This window comes from Puma concolor, chromosome B3 (assembly GCF_028749965.1).
Source record: "Puma concolor isolate L17-30 chromosome B3, mPumCon1.1.hap2, whole genome shotgun sequence".
Taxonomy (NCBI): domain Eukaryota; kingdom Metazoa; phylum Chordata; class Mammalia; order Carnivora; family Felidae; genus Puma; species Puma concolor.
This window is the reverse complement of record NC_141672.1, coordinates 11871293-11889036: the sequence shown is the minus strand read 5'-3', so window position 1 is coordinate 11889036 and position 17744 is coordinate 11871293. Positions and strand designations below refer to the sequence as shown.

Here is a 17744-nt window from a genome sequence, read left to right as displayed (position 1 = left end):
ATTCTAAGTTTCCTGGACCTTTCAGAAAGTAACATTTCGTATTTGTTTATCCTGTTTTTTCCAAGAGGGCTTTGTAAGCACTGGCTCCTTCATGTCAACCTTAGTTCCTTAAAACTGGTCATATCTGATTCTATGCACATCCTTCTCTACTATCACAGTCTAGGCAAAGTTTTTTACCAGTTTTTCTGATTATGTTCTTTTACAAGGAGAACAGATTGAGAAACTTGTGCATGGAAATAAAAACACTAAGAGTTTCTGAACTCTGAAGGGTCAGATGTGGGGGGAGAAAAAGACAAGTGTTTTGTTGTTGTTTACAAAAATAATCTACTAAATTCTTGTGAGTTGTAGCTAGTTTAAGAAAAACCTTATATCCAGAAAATAGAACATTAAAGAGCCAGCAAAGTTCCAAACTAAAAAAACACAAAAAAATGATTACCTTTCTTCATCAGTTCCTTCAACCTAATCTAATTAATTAAAAAAAATTTTTTTAAGTTTGTTTATTTATTTTTGAGAGGGGTGGGGAGGGGCAGAGAGAGAGAGGGAGAAAGAGAATCTCAAGCAGGCTCTGCACCATCAGCGTGGAGCCCGATGTGGGGCTCGAATTCACAAACCATGAGATTGTGATCTGAGCTGACACAGAGTCCAGATGCTTAACCAACGGAACCACCCAAGTGCCCCAACCCCATCTAATTAACTTTTGTTCCTTTTAATCTTGGGTAGCAGTTTTAGGAACACATCAGCTTCTCCACCAGCGTTCTGGAATCCTTTCTCAGGCCGGCAGCATGCAATACTACCAGAAGCTTGTACTCAGTATTGCCTGTCATACTGTTCCTGGGTCTCAGAGACAGTTCTTTTTGCTAAAGCCAAAGCCTTCTATCTAGTGGTTGATCACAAGAGCTTTCAGGAAAACATTAGGAAAAAAACAATAACAAACTGTGAATGATAAAAGACTTTAAAAATGGCTATAATCAGATCCTCTGAGAGTACTGGAATTATGATCACATTAGGGAAAGCATCAGGAGGCTATGTCATGAGCAGGAAAAGCAATGAAAAATTGCTAGAAATTTCATAACATTTTACCTATACAAATATAAGCTAGGGAAGGTTAAGCATCTCTTCGTATTTGATGATGCTTTTCATGCAATTCAACATATCAAATAAACCTAATTGGTTATTGGAAACCCAATATCTTATTTTACTAGAAAAAGGAAAAAATCCTTTGAGATTTTCTAGAGGCCCTCTGAGAAATCTCAAAGCCAGTTTGAGATCAAGATTTTATTAAGGACTTGATTTTGGGAAGGCAAAAATATGAAAAGTTGTCAGAAATGTCAAAAGGTTTAAACACTTAATTCACCAGGATCACAGGGTCACTATGAAACAATACTTAATTATCCATTTAACCACAAGGACAAAAAGATTTCAAAAGTAAATATAGGATGTAACATGCTAATTAAAAAATTGGCTTTTTTGTTTTAATTGAGAAGACTTAGTTCTCTTAAATAATTGAGGACATGGGGCACAGGAAATTATGGTAAGACACAGAATAGTTGTTTCCTAGACACATTATTGAAAAGGTAAAGAAAAACCTTGTTCAATTTCTTTTCTTTTTATCCTTTTACTTTATTATTATTATTTTTTTAAATTTAAATCCAAGTTAGTTGACATTAGTATAATAATGATTTCAGGAATAGAATTTAGTGATTCATCATGTAATATAACACCCAGTGCTCATCCCAAGTGCCCTCCTTAATGCCTCTCACCCATCTAGACCATCCCCCCACCCAACACCCCACCAGCGACCCTCAGTTTGTTCTCTATATTTAAGAGTCTCTTACAGTTTGTCTCCCACTCTGCTTTTATCTTATTTTTCCTTCCCTTCCCTTATGTTCATCTGTTTTGTATCTTAAAGTCCTCATATGAGTGAAGTCATATGATATTTGTCTTTTTCTGAGTGACTTATTTCACTTAGCATAATACACTATGGTTCCATCCAAATTGTTGCAAATGGCAAGATTTCATTCTCTTTAATTGCTGAATAGTATTCCATTATACATATATATATAATGGAATACTATTACTATTATATATAATATATATATATTACTATTATATATATATATATATATATATATATATATATATATATATATATATATATACCACATCTTCTTTATTTATCCATTTTTCAGTCAGTGGACATTTGGGCTCTTTCCACACTTTGGCTCTTGTCGATAGTGCTGCTATAAACATTGGGGTGCATGTGCCCTTTTGAATCAGCACTTCTGTATCCTTTGGATACATATCTAGTAGTGCAATTACTGGGTCATAGGGTAGGTCTATTTTTAATTTTTTGAGGAAACTCCACACTGTTTTCCAGAGTGGCTGCACCAGTTTGCCTTCCCACCAGCAGTGCGAAAGAATTCCTCTTTCTCCACATCCTTGCCAACATCTGTTGTTGCCTGACTTGTTAATGTTAGCCATTCTGACAGGGGTGAGGTGGCATCTCATTGTGGTTTTAATTTGCATTTCCCTGGTGATGAGTGAAGTTGAGCATTTTTTCATGTGTCAGTTGGCCATCTGGATGGCTTCTTTGGAGAAGTGTCTATTCATGTCTTTTGCCCATTTCTTCACTGGATTATTTGTTTTTTGGGTGTGGAATTTGATAAGTTCTTTGTAGATTTTGGATACTAACCCTTTATCTGATATGTCATTTGCAAATATCTTCTCCCATTCTGTCGGTTGCCTTTTAGTTTTTTTGCTGACTGTTTTCTTTGCTGTGCAGAAGCCTTTTTTCTTGATGAGGTCTCAATAGTTCTTTTTGCTTTTGTTTCCCTTACCTCTGGAGACATGTTGAGTAAGAAGTTGCTGCGGCTGAGGTCAAAGAGGTAGTTGCCTGTTTTCTCCTCTAGGGATGGCTTCCTGTCTAACATTTAGGTCTTTCATCCATTTTGAGTTTATTTTTGTTTATGGGGTAAGAAAGTGGTCCAGGTTCATTGTTCTGCATGTCGCTGTCCAGATTTCCCAGCACCACTTGCTGAAGAGACTGTCTTTGTTCCATTGGATATTCTTTCCTGCTTTGTTAAAGATTAGTTGGCCATACATTTGTGGGTCCATTTCTGGGTTCTCTATTCTCCTCCATTGATCTGAGTGTTTTTGTGCCAGTACCATACTGTCTTGATGATTACAGTTTTATAGTACAGCTTGAAGTCCAGGATTATGATGCCTCTAGCTTTGGTTTTCTTTTTCAGGATTGCTTTGGCTATTCGGGGTCTTTTCTGGTTCCACACAAATTTTAGGGTTTTTTTTTGTTCTAGCTCTGTGAAGCATGCTGGTGTTATTTTGGGTAGTATCTACATTTTAACGATATTTGTTCTTCCAATTCATGAGCATGGAATTTGTGTGTGTGTCTTCAATTTCTTTCATAAGCTTTCTATAGTTTTCAGTGTATAGATTTTTCACCTCTTTGATCAGGTTTATTCTTAGGTATTTTATGGTTTTGGGTGCAATTGTAAATGGGATTGATCCCTTGATTTCTCTTTCTGCTGCTTTATTATTGGTGTATAGAAATGCAACTGATTTCTGTACATTGATTTTATATCCTGTGACTTTGCTGAATTCATGTATCAGTTCTAGCAGTTTATTGGTAGAGTCTTTGGGGTTTTCCACACAGAGTGTCATGTCATCTGCGAAGAGTGAAAATTTGACTTCCTCCCTGTCGATTTGGATGCCTTTTATTTCTTTATATTGTCTGATTGCTGAGGCTAGGACTTCCAACAGTGTATCGAGTAACAGTGGTGAGAGTGGACATCTTTGTCATGTTTCTGACCTTAGGAGGAAAGCTCTCAGTTTTTCCCCCTTGAGGATGATATTAGTGGTGGGTCATTCATATTTGGCCTTTATGGTCTTGAGGTATGATCCTTCTATCCCTTCTATCCCTTTTCTTGATGGTTTTTATTAAGAAATGATGCTATATTTTATCAAATGCTTTTTTTACATGCAATTTCTTATTAAGAAGACACCAGTAACCCAAAAAACTTTGTCCTTTTTTGAGAAAGAAAACCAAACTCAGGGATGCCTGGGTGGCTCAATTGGTTAAGCATCCAACTTTGGCTCAGGTCATGATCTCATGGTTCATGGGTTTGAGCCCTGCATCGGGCTCTGTGATGGCAGCTCAGAGCCTGGAACCTGCTTCGGATTCTGTCTCCCTGTCTCTGTGCCCCTCCCCTGCTTGTGCTCTGTCTCTCAAAAATAAATAAACATTGACAAAAAAAAAAACAGCCCAAACACAGGTTTTATACTGCTACACTGTTAATATTAAAGTTCACTTGGTGTTGTATGGAAACCACTTTGACAATAAATTTCATATTTAAAAAAATAATAAAATAAAATAAAATTAAAAAAAATTAAAAAAAATAAAGTTCACTTAAAAAACTTTCCCCATCAATCTTAGCCAGTTTGACCACACAAGGTAAGATTCTCTCTCTGTCCTCCACCCCCACCCTCCACACCATCCTTTACAACTTTTTATTTCTATTCAGGTTTTTGTCCTTCACATTACTCTTTTTTTATTCTAGAAAGCCTTCTTACCACCTCTACAGAATGACTTTAGGACAGAATTACTCTTTTTGTCCTTAACAAAATTGTCTCATATATTCCTTAAATATTCTGCATACGGAGTTTTTTCCATTACTCTTACTATTTCTAATAGTTTCACTTATATATATTGATCATAGTTTTCACCACTTGATAACCTCTATTTTTCAGAGAAAACCAGGAGGTAGACAGTTTGTGAATTTCCTGTCACCTACCAGTGTTTTGTAGCATATTAGCAAATTTTATGAATATACTACTTTATAACCTCAAGAGCTATACTTCATAGTATAATTTCTCAATATGGCAAAAAGAACATATTTATTAACAGATCAAAATATCTTTAGTCTCTCTGTCATAATAAGAATCCAAACGTAGGTGCACCTGGTGGCTCAGTTAGTTAAGCATTGACTCCTAGTTTTGGCTCAGGTCATGATCTCATGGTTTGTGAGGTCGAGACTCATGTCCATGCAGAGCCTGCTTGGGATTTTCTCTCTTTCCCTCTCTCTCTGCTCCTCCCCCTCTCACATGCACTTGTGCTCTCTGTCTCAAAATAAATAAACATAAAAAAAAAAGAATCTAAAAGTATATAAACTTGTATTCAGTAATTAATGTTTCAGTGTTTTGTCTTTTTTTCTTTTTAATGTTTATTTATTCTTGGGAGGGAGAGACAGAGCACAAGCAGGGAAGGCACAGAGAGAGAGGGAGACACAGACTCCAAAGCAGGCTCCAGGCTCCGAGCTGTCATCACAGAGCCTGACATGGGGCTCAAACTCACAAACCGTGAGATCGTGACCTGCGCCAAAGTTGGACACTTAACCGACTGAGCCACCCAGGCACCCCTCAGTGTTTTGTCTTATTTAGAAATGGTCTAGATATTCAACAGGTATATATCATTTAATGTAACTTAGTATAACTTTCGTTTCAAGCTATCAAAAACATTTTGGAAACTACTAAGTAGACATATTATAACACAAAGTTATTGTTGAAATAAAGCTTGTCAGAATAATAATTTAATTAAAATTAAATCTATACGTTTTATAATCTTAAACATCTAGTAAATATAATATTAACTTACTTGACTAGAAAACCGACATAGAATAAAAATGTATGATTAGATTATACTCACTGCTGATAACTCAGAAGACACAACTGTTTTTATTAAACCAACTATATGAATCTCGTCTTGTTTATGAAAGATTTACCCAAATCACATGAACTTGAAAAACATTTGGGTTACTGTCTATATTTCTGAGAGTTTGGGGAATATTTAATTCATATAAGTTACGTTTTTAAAACTCATTTAGAATAGATCTTTCAATGGATTTTGTAAATTGTCAATACCATTCAGAAGTAACAAAATATCACATATACATAATATACCTATGCAAAAGTATAGACAGACACACATACAAATGGTCCCCAGTTTACCATGGTTTGACTTAGGATTTTTCGACTTTACAATGGTACAAGAGTGATACACATTCAGTAGAAACCGTACTTCAACATGTGAATTTTGATCTTTTCCTGGACTAGTGGTATGCAGTATGATCCTCACTCATGATGCTGGGCAGGGGCCACGAGCCTCAGCTCCAGACAGCCACGTGGTCACTGGGTCAACCTTTGCTATACCAGCTACCGTTGCGCACCCACACAGCCATTCTGTTTTTCACTTGCAGTACAGTATTCAATAACTTACATGAGCTATTTAACACTTTATTATAAAATAGGCTTTGTATTAGATGATTTTGCCCAGCTGTAGGCCAATGTGAGTGTCCTGAGCACATGCAAGGTGGGCCAGGCTAAGCAATGATATTTGGTAAGTTGGGAGTGTTAAGTGTATTTTTAATTTATGGTATTTTCAACTTATGATGGGCTTATTGGGACACAATGCAATTTTGAGTTGAGAAAGATCTGTAGAGACCTTAACAGTAGAGACTGTCATAGTAATACAAAACTCACTAGTTTATGTAAGAGTTGTTTTTCAAATTCACTTTTCATCATCACTTTTATTCAAATTATGTTTCTAGCAGATAGAACAAGTAGTTAACTATTCAATGTAAGGACTAAAGCTTTTTATCAATATTTTTAGAGAGACCTTCAAGATCTTTTTATTTGCCCTGATGTGTAATGAAGGCTGTGGTTCAGCCTTAGGCAGTTAGTTATTTTAGTCCACTAAGAAGTTACTTTTTATTTTTTTGTATTTACTTTATTTATTTTTTTTATTTTTGGGGGGTGCCTACAATCTTTATTTATTTTTAATAAAATTCATTGTCAAGTTGGCTAACATACAGTGTATACAGTGTGCTCTTGGTTTTCCATGATTCATCGCATACATACAACACCCAGTGCTCATCCCAACAAGTGCCCTCCTCAATGCCCATCAACCATTTTCCCCTCTCCCTCACCTCCCCCCGCCCCCCCCCCGCCATTAACCCTCAGTTTGTTCTCTGTGTTTAAGAGTCTCTTATGGTTTGCCTTCCTCCCTCTCTGTAACCATTTTTTCCCCCTTCCCTCTCCCTATGGTCTTCTGTTAAGTTTCTCAAGTTCCACATATGAGTGGAAACATATGATACCTGTCTCTCTCTGACTGACTTATTTCACTTAGCATAATACCCTCCAGTTCCGTTGCTGCAAAGGGCAGGATTTCATTCTTTCTCATTGTCAAGTAGTATTCCATTGTGTATATAAACCACATCTTCTTTATCCATTTTTAAAAGCTGGAATATGCTAAGGAAAAAGGCATTGGAGGTTTGCTAAGGTGGGGGGGGGTTAATTGGAGCTTCTCAGGAGGAAGAATAAATTTCTCCTTTTTTTAAAATTAATTTTTTTTTTTAACCACAGGAGGCAATAGTACAAGTAAAAGCAAGACATCCCTTTGGCCTGAGAGCCAGCTATTTCCTTGGATGTTTGCATCTTAGAGAGATGCTTTTAGGACCTTGAGAAGATAGTTCTGAGGGGTAGAAGATTTACATCTCAAAGAGGGAGAGAAAGGATGCAAACTTTTAAAGTCACTGGTCTAAGAGGGTTTTGATTGGGACAAATAATGAATTCTCTAGGTAGCATGGAGCTTTTAGGAGCAGGCATTTTAAGGGAGGAGGGGTTTGGGAGGTGGGCAACATTATTTGTGCTGAGTCTGAAGTCTTGAGTGGGTCCACGTTGAGGCCTTAGTACAGAGGAGGGTTCAGGGGGGTCTGCCTGAGGAGGCTGAGGCCTGGGACAATTACTAATAAAGTGTTTATTCAGTGCAGCATAGTCCCCTTTTCCCATGTCCTGACTTTCTGTAGTATCTGCAGGCATCTTGAGATGAATAGGGGAAACTCTGGGATTGGGAAGAAGCATGGGTGGGCTTTGGGATACTTCCAGAACCACAATTACGTTTTTTGTAAAGATTCAATTAGTAAGGCGAGGACAGTTATTTTTAATTCTTCAAAGAATAAGATGGCAGCCTTGATAATATTTAATTAAGGAGCTGGGCTACCCCCTTGACTGCATTAATTTGAATTCTTTATATCAATGAGAGGCTTTCCAACTAAGGGGAAAACAGAAGATTCCTATGTTCTGAGATGTGTAGATTTAGAGCTGTGTGCCTGTGCAATATTTTTGTAAATTGTTTGGCGAAGACTTTAGGATATTTTCCTTCCTTCGGAGTATGTCATTCCACTTTAGCCCAATTAAACTTTGGAGGGAAGGCCTCTATAATAGCTCCTATCAGGCTCTGAATATGGGCCTCTGACTGGATCATTTGCAGGAGAAGGTGGTGGAGGGGAGTTCATGGTGGGGGCAGATTTTAATTTTTGTTCTAAATCTGATTTCTGTTCTAGAATTTTGCTAGGGGAGTCTTTAGGCTAGCTGTGATCTTTTGTGTGTGTGTGTCTTACCAGTTTGATCCTCCCATATTGGTAATATGACATTTGTTTAAGGTGAGAACTCTCTAAAATCCTTTTAAATATAACAACTTTTCCGAATCAAAGGATCCATTGTTTATCTATTGACAATTTAGGAACACCCCAGATATACTTATTCCAAAATGTGACTCAAAGCCAGTAGGCCTTTGGGGCGCCTAGGTGGCTTAGTAGGTTGAGCGTCTGACTCTTGATTTTGCTCATGTCATGATCTCATGGTTTGTGAGTTTGAGTGCTGCGTTGGGATCTGCCTTCAGCTCTTGGAGCCTGCTTGAAATTGTCTTCCTCTCTCTGCCCACCCCCAAAATAAATAAACTTTAAAACAACAACAACAAGAAAAAAACCCGTAGGCCTCTGAGTGTATGTAACTAACAACAGTGACAGTCCCAGAAATGTAGTCACTTCCTGCAAATTTGTTTTTTTTTCTGAATGTAGTTAAATGATATATATTTTTTTTATATATGAAATTTATTGTCAAATTGGTTTCCATACAACACCCAGTGCTCATCCCAAAAGGTGCCCTCCTCAATACCCATCACCCACCCTCTCCTCCCTCCCACCCCCCATCAACCCTTAGTTTGTTCTCAGTTCTCAACAGTCTCTTATGCTTTGGCTCTCTCCCACTCTAACCTCTTTTTTTTTTTTTCCTTCCCCTCCCCCATGGGTTCCTGTTAAGTTTCTCAGGATCCACATAAGAGTGAAACCATATGGTATCTGTCTTTCTCTGTATGGCTTATTTCACTTAGCATCACACTCTCCAGTTCCATCCACGTTGCTACAAAAGGCCATATTTCATTTTTTCTCATTGCCACGTAGTATTCCATTGTGTATATAAACCACAATTTCTTTATCCATTCATCAGTTGATGGACATTTAGGCTCTTTCCATAATTTGGCTATTGTTGAGAGTGCTTCTATGAACATTGGGGTACAAGTGCCCCTATGCATCAGTACTCCTGTGTCCCTTGGATAAATTCCTAGCAGTGCTATTGCTGGGTCATAGGGTAGGTCTATTTTTAATTTTCTGAGGAACCTCCACACTGCTTTCCAGAGCGGCTGTACCAATTTGCATTCCCACCAACAGTGTAAGAGGGTTCCCGTTTCTCCACATCCTCTCTAGCATCTATAGTCTCCTGATTTGTTTATTTTGGCCATTCTGACTGGCGTGAGGTGATACCTGAGTGTGGTTTTGATTTGTATTTCCCTGATGAGGAGCGACGCTGAACATCTTTTCATGTGCCTGTTGGCCATCCGGATGTCTTCTTTAGAGAAGTGTCTATTCATGTTTTCTGCCCATTTCTTCACTGGGTTATTTGCTTTTCGGGTGTGGAGTTTGGTGAGCTCTTTATAGATTTTGGATACTAGCCCTTTGTCGGATATGTCATTTGCAAATATCTTTTCCCATTCCGTTGGTTGCCTTTTAGTTTTGTTGGTTGTTTCCTTTGCTGTGCAGAAGCTTTTTATCTTCATAAGGTCCCAGTAATTTACTTTTGCTTTTAATTCCCTTGCCTTTGGGGATGTGTCGAGTAAGAGATTGCTACGGCTGAGGTCAGAGAGGTCTTTTCCTGCTTTCTCCTCTAAGGTTTTGATGGTTTCCTGTCTCACATTCAGGTCCTTTATCCATTTGGAGTTTATTTTTGTGAATGGTGTGAGAAAGTGGTCTAGTTTCAACCTTCTGCATGTTGCTGTCCAGTTCTCCCAGCACCATTTGTTAAAGAGACTGTCTTTTTTCCATTGGACGTTCTTTCCTGCTTTGTCAAAGATGAGTTGGCCATACGTTTGTGGGTCTAGTTCTGGGGTTTCTATTCTATTCCATTGGTCTATGTGTCTGTTTTTGTGCCAATACCATGCTGTCTTGATGATGACAGCTTTGTAGTAGAGGCTAAAGTCTGGGATTGTGATGCCTCCTGCTTTGGTCTTCTTCTTCAAAATTACTTTGGCTATTCGGGGCCTTTTGTGGTTCCATATGAATTTTAGGATTGCTTGTTCTAGTTTCGAGAAGAATGCTGGTGCAATTTTGATTGGGATTGCACTGAATGTGTAGATAGCTTTGGGTAGTATTGACATTTTGACAATATTTATTCTTCCAATCCATGAGCAGGGAATGTCTTTCCATTTCTTTAAATCTTCTTCAATTACCTTCATAAGCTTTCTATAGTTTTCAGCATACAGATCCTTTACATCTTTGGTTAGATTTATTCCTAGGTATTTTATGCTTCTTGGTGCAATTGTGAATGGGATCAGTTTCTTTATTTGTCTTTCTGTTGCTTCATTGTTAGTGTATAAGAATGCAACTGATTTCTGTACATTGATTTTGTATCCTGCAACTTTGCTGAATTCATGTATCAGTTCTAGCAGACTTTTGGTGGAGTCTATCGGATTTTCCATGTATAATGTCATGTCATCTGCAAAAAGCGAAAGCTTGACTTCATCTTTGCCAATTTGGATGCCTTTGATTTCCTGTTGTTGTCTGATTGCTGATGCTAGAACTTCCAGCACTATGTTAAACAACAGCGGTGAGAGTGGGCATCCCTGTCGTGTTCCTGATCTCAGGGAAAAAGCTCTCAGTTTTTCCCCGTTGAGGATGATGTTAGCTGTGGGCTTTTCATAAATGGCTTTTATGATCTTTAAGTATGTTCCTTCTATCCCGACTTTCTCAAGGGTTTTTATTAAGAAAGGGTGCTGGATTTTGTCAAAGGCCTTTTCTGCATCGATTGACAGGATCATATGGTTTTTCTCTTTTTTTTTGTTAATGTGATGTATCACGTTGATTGATTTGCGAATGTTGAACCAGCCCTGCATCCCAGGAATGAATCCCACTTGATCATGGTGAATAATTCTTTTTATGTGGTGTTGAATTCGATTTGCTAGTATCTTATTGAGAATTTTTGCATCCATATTCATCAGGGATATTGGCCTGTAGTTCTCTTTTTTTACTGGGTCTCTGTCTGGTTTAGGAATCAAAGTAATACTGGCTTCATAGAATGAGTCTGAAAGTTTTTCTTCCCTTTCTATTTCTTGGAATAGCTTGAGAAGGATAAGTATTATCTCTGCTTTAAACGTCTGGTAGAACTCCCCTGGGAAGCCATCTGGTCCTGGACTCTTATTTGTTGGGAGATTTTTGATAACCGATTCAATTTCTTCGCTGGTTATGGGTCTGTTCAAGCTTTCTATTTCCTCCTGATTGAGTTTTGGAAGAGTGTGGGTGTTCAGGAATTTGTCCATTTCTTCCAGGTTGTCCAATTTGTTGGCATATAATTTTTCATAGTATTCCCTGATAATTGTTTGTGTCTCTGAGGGATTGGTTGTAATAATTCCATTTTCATTCATGATTTTATCTATTTGGGTCATCTCCCTTTTCTTTTTGAGAAGCCTGGCTAGAGGTTTGTCAATTTTGTTTATTTTTTCAAAAAACCAACTCTTGGTTTCGTTGATCTGCTCTACAGTTTTTTTAGATTCTATATTGTTTATTTCTGCTCTGATCTTTATTATTTCTCTTCTTCTGCTGGGTTTGGGCTGCCTTTGCTGTTCTGCTTCTATTTCCTTTAGGTGTGCTGTTAGATTTTGTATTTGGGATTTTTCTTGTTTCTTGAGATAGGCCTGGATTGCAATGTATTTTCCTCTCAGGACTGCCTTCGCTGCGTCCCAAAGCATTTGGATTGTTGTATTTTCATTTTCGTTTGTTTCCATATATTTTTTAATTTCTTCTCTAATTGCCTGGTTGACCCACTCATTCATTAGTAGGGTGTTCTTTAACCTCCATGCTTTTGGAGGTTTTCCAGACTTTTTTCTGTGGTTGATTTCAAGCTTCATAGCATTGTGGTCTGAAAGTATGCATGGTATGATTTCAATTCTTGTAAACTTATGAAGGGCTGTTTTGTGACCCAGTATATGATCTATCTTGGAGAATGTTCCATGTGCACTCGAGAAGAAAGTATATTCTGTTGCTTTGGGATGCAGAGTTCTAAATATATCTGTCAAGTCCATCTGATCCAATGTCTCATTCAGGGCCCTTGTTTCTTTATTGACCGTGTGTCTAGATGATCTATCCATTTCTGTAAGTGGGGTGTTAAAGTCCCCTGCAATTACCACATTCTTCTCAATAAGGTTGCTTATGTTTATGAGTAATTGTTTTATATATTTGGGCGCTCCGGTATTCGGCGCATAGACATTTATAATTGTTAGCTCTTCCTGATGGATAGACCCTGTCACTATTATATAATGTCCTTCTTCATCTCTTGTTACAGCCTTTAATTTAAAGTCTAGTTTGTCTGATATAAGTATGGCTACTCCAGCTTTCTTTTGGCTTCCAGTAGCATGATAAATAGTTCTCCATCCCCTCACTCTCAATCTAAAGGTGTCCTCAGGTCTAAAATGAGTCTCTTGTAGACAGCAAATAGATGGGTCTTGTTTTTTTATCCATTCTGATACCCTATGTCTTTTGGTTGGCGCATTTAATCCATTTACATTCAGTGTTATTATAGAAAGATATGGGTTTAGAGTCATTGTGATGTCTGTATGTTTTATGCTTGTAGTGATGTCTCTGGTACTTTGTCTCACAGGGTCCCCCTTACGATCTCTTGTAGGGCTGGTTTAGTGGTGACAAATTCCTTCAGTTTTTGTTTGTTTGGGAAGACCTTTATCTCTCCTTCTATTCTAAATGACAGACTTGCTGGATAAAGGATTCTCGGCTGCATATTTTTTCTGTCTAGCACACTGAAAATCTCGTGCCAATTCTTTCTGGCCTGCCAAGTTTCAAAAGAGAGATCAGTCACGAGTCTTATAGGTCTCCCTTTATATGTGAGGGCACGTTTACCCTTGCTGCTTTCAGAATTTTCTCTTTATCCTTGTATTTTGCCAGTTTCACTATGATATGTCGTGCAGAAGATCGATTCAAGTTACGTCTGAAGGGAGTTCTCTGTGCCTCTTGGATTTCAATGCCTTTTTCCTTCCCCAGTTCAGGGAAGTTCTCAGCTATTATTTCTTCAAGTACCCCTTCAGCACCTTTCCCTCTCTCTTCCTCCTCTGGGATACCAATTATGCGTATATTATTTCTTTTTAGTGTATCACTTAGTTCTCTAATTTTCCCCTCATACTCCTGGATTTTTTTATCTCTCTTTTTCTCAGCTTCCTCTTTTTCCATAACTTTATCTTCTAGTTCACCTATTCTCTCCTCTGCCTCTTCAATCCGAGCCGTGGTGGTTTCCATTTTGTTATGCATTTCGTTTAAAGCGTTTTTCAGCTCCTCGTGACTGTTCCTTAGTCCCTTGATCTCTGTAGCAAGAGATTCTCTGCTGTCAGCTATACTGTTTTCAAGCCCAGCGATTAATTTTATGACTATTATTCTAAATTCACTTTCTGTTATATTATTTAAATCCTTTTTGATCAGCTCATTAGCTGTTGTTATTTCCTGGAGATTCTTCTGAGGGGAATTCTTCCGTTTGGTCATTTTGGATAGTCCCTGGCGTGGTGAGGACCTGCAGGGCACTTCCCCTGTGCTGTGGTGTATAACTGGAGTTGGTGGGTGGAGCTGCAGTCAGACCTGGTGTCTGCCCCCAGCCCACCGCTGTGTCCACAGTCAGACTGGTGTGTGCCTTCTCTTCCCCTCTCCTAGGGGCGGGATTCACTGTGGGGTGGGGTGGCCTGTCTGGGCTACTTGCACACTGCCAGGCTTGTGATGCTGGGGATCTGGCGTCTTAGCTGGGGTGGGTAGGCAAGGTGCACAGGGGCAGGAGAGGCAGGCTTAGCTTGCTTCTCCTTAGGTGATCCACTTCAGGAGGGGCCCTGTGGCAGCAGGAGGGAGTCAGATCCGCTGCCGGAGGTTTGGCTCCGCAGAAGCGCAGAGTTGGGTGTTTGCGCGGAGCGAGCAAGTTCCCTGGCAGGAACTGGTTCTCTTTGGGATTTTGGCTGGGGGATGGGCAGGGGAGATGGCGCTGGCGAGCGCCTTTGTTCCCCACCAAACTGAGCTCTGTCGTCAGGGGGCTCAGCAGCTCTCCTTCCCTTTGTCCTCCAGCCTTCCCGCTTTCTGAGCAGAGCTGTTAACTTACGACCTCCCAGACGCTAAGTTGCGCTTGCTGTCGGAACACAGTCCGTCAGGCCCCTCCGCTTTTTGCAAGCCAGACTCGGGGGCTCTGCTTGGCCGGCGAGCCGCCCCTCCGCCCCGGCTCCCTCCCGCCAGTCCGTGGAGCGCGCACCGCCTCGCCGCCCTTCCTACCCTCTTCCGTGGGCCTCTCGTCTGCGCTTGGCTCCGGCGACTCCGTTCTGCTAATCCTCTGGCGGTTTTCTGGGTTATTTAGGCAGGTGTAGGTGGAATCTAAGTGATCAGCAGGACGCGCGGTGAGCCCAGCGTCCTCCTACGCCGCCATCTTCCCTCTCTTCAGTTAAAGATTTCACTTCCTGCAAATTTCTAATCAATCATCTAGGATTTTGGCAATAGGATACCAAATAGATAGTTGAGCTTTAAATAGAATTGATTTAATTGTTTTCAATAATTTAGAATTCTAGGAATAAAAATTAAATGTTTAAAATTGGATTCATTTAAAATAAGGTAGTTTCCAACGATTTTTGTATTATATGGTAAAGATTCAGGACCAGTTGAGCTGTTGTTACTTTGACATACATAATAAGAATATAAGGTCTTTATCTAAAATTGGAATTATAAGGGCACCTGGGTGGCTTAGGCAGTGAAGCGTCTGAATTCGGCTCAGGTCACGATCTCACAGTTCATGGGTTTGAGTCCTGTGTGGGGCTCTGTGTTGACAGCTCAGAGCCTGGAGCCTGCTTCAGATTCTGTGTCTCCTCCTCTGTCTCTCTGCCCCTCCCCCACTTGCACTCAGTCTCTCTCTCTCTCTTTCAAAAAAATAAACATTAAAAAATAAATAAATGACATTGAAATTATAAACAGAACCCGAATTTAATTCGATATAATTTTTTTTGCACTAGAAAATTAATATACTATCTTAGTAGAAAACACGTTTTTTTTTTTTTTAAAATTAATGAATTCATCCATCCTTAGAACATTTTTAGGAGAAAAATTGTGGCATAATATAGCATAGGGAAGAATAGCACTCTCTGCCACTTTATTTTCCATACTGAAAAATATTAAATGCAAAGTGTACAGTAGTAGAAATCTATATTCCTCTGAAGCACAGGTGTAACTGCACGTATTTGTAATGGGTTTGTGAAACTTTAGAAATAATAATGCTCCAATTGTGTGCTCATCCTGTTAGGAATAAATCTTTGGAATTTTAATTCATGTGTGCGATTCGGACTGCAGTAGAATAGTTGAACTCCAGTCTGTTATTAATATTTAGACCTATTTGTAAGTATGGGGTTTTTTTGTAATTAATGTATCCTGATGGTTTATAGATTCTTACATATCTCACTGGGAAGATACTTGGCCCGCAATTCAGATGTAATGGATTTCGGTCTTCCTCTGTATCCATCTCCTTTAGGAAGTCCTTAGAGTATAACCTTAACAGGTGCATTTTGTTCTTTTCCCCTATGGCTGTGGAAATGCCATCAGGTTGGTGGTTACTGGGATAAATCCTGCAGCACGGTGACTCAGTTGAAGGAAGGTCTCAACCGAATCCTCTGCCTGATCCCCTACAATGTGATCAGTCAGTCTGTGTGGGAGTGTATTATGCCCGAGTGGCTGGAAGCCATCAGAACAGAAGTCCCAGATAACCAGTTAAAAGAATTCAGGGAAGTATTAAGGTGGGTAAGTAGTTTAATGAAGCCACCACAATTATAACGATGTCTGACATTTATTGAGCATGCAATGTGTGCCAGGAACTGTGTTAAGTATTTTATATAATCTTGTTGACTTTTTAACAACCCTATAGAGAAATCTGAAGGTGCAAAATGAAGCAGTTGCAATAAACTGTGCTAAGATGACCTGGAATTGTTGAGAAAAAATTTGGTTCTGGTGGAATAATAGATACACCATATTGTTTGTTTATTTTCAAATATAATTATGATTTGAATAAAGTGGGGAGAATGCAAGGGGATAATGTTTTTAGATGCTGGGGAGCAACTCTAATTCCTTAGAAATGCAATTCTTTCTGTTAAGCCTGATATGAGTATAAACACTAATGTTATTAACAACAGTATGAATTCTTTATTCTAATGAAATAAACTATTATAGTAAAATGAAACATGATAATAATATTTGGAACACAGCCCAATCTAAAGTGTTTGGCTCCCCAAATAAGATACAGTTAAAAAATGCACCTCAACCCTGATATATGCCCATTGGTCATTTACTTTTGTTGCTCTGCTTTCCAGCAAAATGTTTGACATTGAGCTCTGTCCTCTACCTTTTTCATTGGAAGAAATGTTTGGCTTTATTAGTTGTCGGTTCACAGGATACCCTTCCTCTGTGCAGGAACAAGCTTTACTGTGGCTTCATGTGAGTAAATGGCACTTTTAATCATTTGGGGCAATAGTTCTTAGCCTGGGAACTTTAGATCCCTGGGTAGAGGAGCGGGGAGTTATTGCAGAGTCTATAAATTTGCATGTTTGCTGAGGGTAGTCTATAGACTAATAACTCATTGCATAGATAAATAACTATATGTCAAATATATGTGGCTATCATTATGGTTAGTAAAATACAGATTTATGCAATACTATTACTGAATTCATAATAGCTTTTGGTCCTTATGTATTTTTCCATCAATAGATTCTAAAAGTATAATAGGCTGTCTTGTGGGGTTCTTTTAAATCTTTTGATATTAAATAGGTGCTTTACTTGGGAAGGTTGAGAGCTGCTGCCTTAGGGAGTAGCATGAGCTACTGGAATGCCTTTCTCCCCGGTCTGCATTTGTAACTCCAGCTTATCCTTAAAGACCAACTCAAAAATGATCTCATCTATGAAGTTTTCTTCACACCCCCATTTTCTCTTTGGAATTCACTATTTCTTCCCCCAGTACTCATACAGGCTCCTTGTGTAAATTTTATTCAGCCTAATATTTAGTTCATTTTTGTCTCTTCTCCTGATTGCAAATGCATGGAGTGCAGGGACCAGGCAGGGCTTTTTTCATTTTGAAATCATATCTCCCTTCATCCTTTCCTCTCAACATCTAGCACATGCCTTGTATTTATTTGATGAATGTTCTTAAAAATTCATTAAATTGAGTTGAATGTCTGTCAGAAAGTTTGGCTAGTTTCAAAAAAGGAGGCCAGAGTCAATGTTTAGATTCGCTATGGGTGCAGATACGGTGCTGTATCACAGAAGGATGAATTTTCAAGT

The 17744-nt window shown here is 38.8% G+C and overlaps 1 protein-coding gene across 22 annotated transcripts in view; it reads left to right on the top strand.

The window, feature by feature from the left end:
• Positions 1 to 17744, top strand: part of UNC79 (unc-79 subunit of NALCN channel complex) — a 282253-nt gene that overhangs the window by 129688 nt on the left and 134821 nt on the right. For all 22 annotated transcript variants that reach the window (XM_086708939.1, XM_086708942.1, XM_086708934.1 and 19 more), the window contains 2 exons: positions 16020 to 16210; positions 16781 to 16904. In XM_086708939.1, coding sequence (XP_086565065.1) covers positions 16020 to 16210; positions 16781 to 16904 — 315 coding nt within the window. The remainder of the gene's footprint in view (positions 1 to 16019; positions 16211 to 16780; positions 16905 to 17744) is intronic.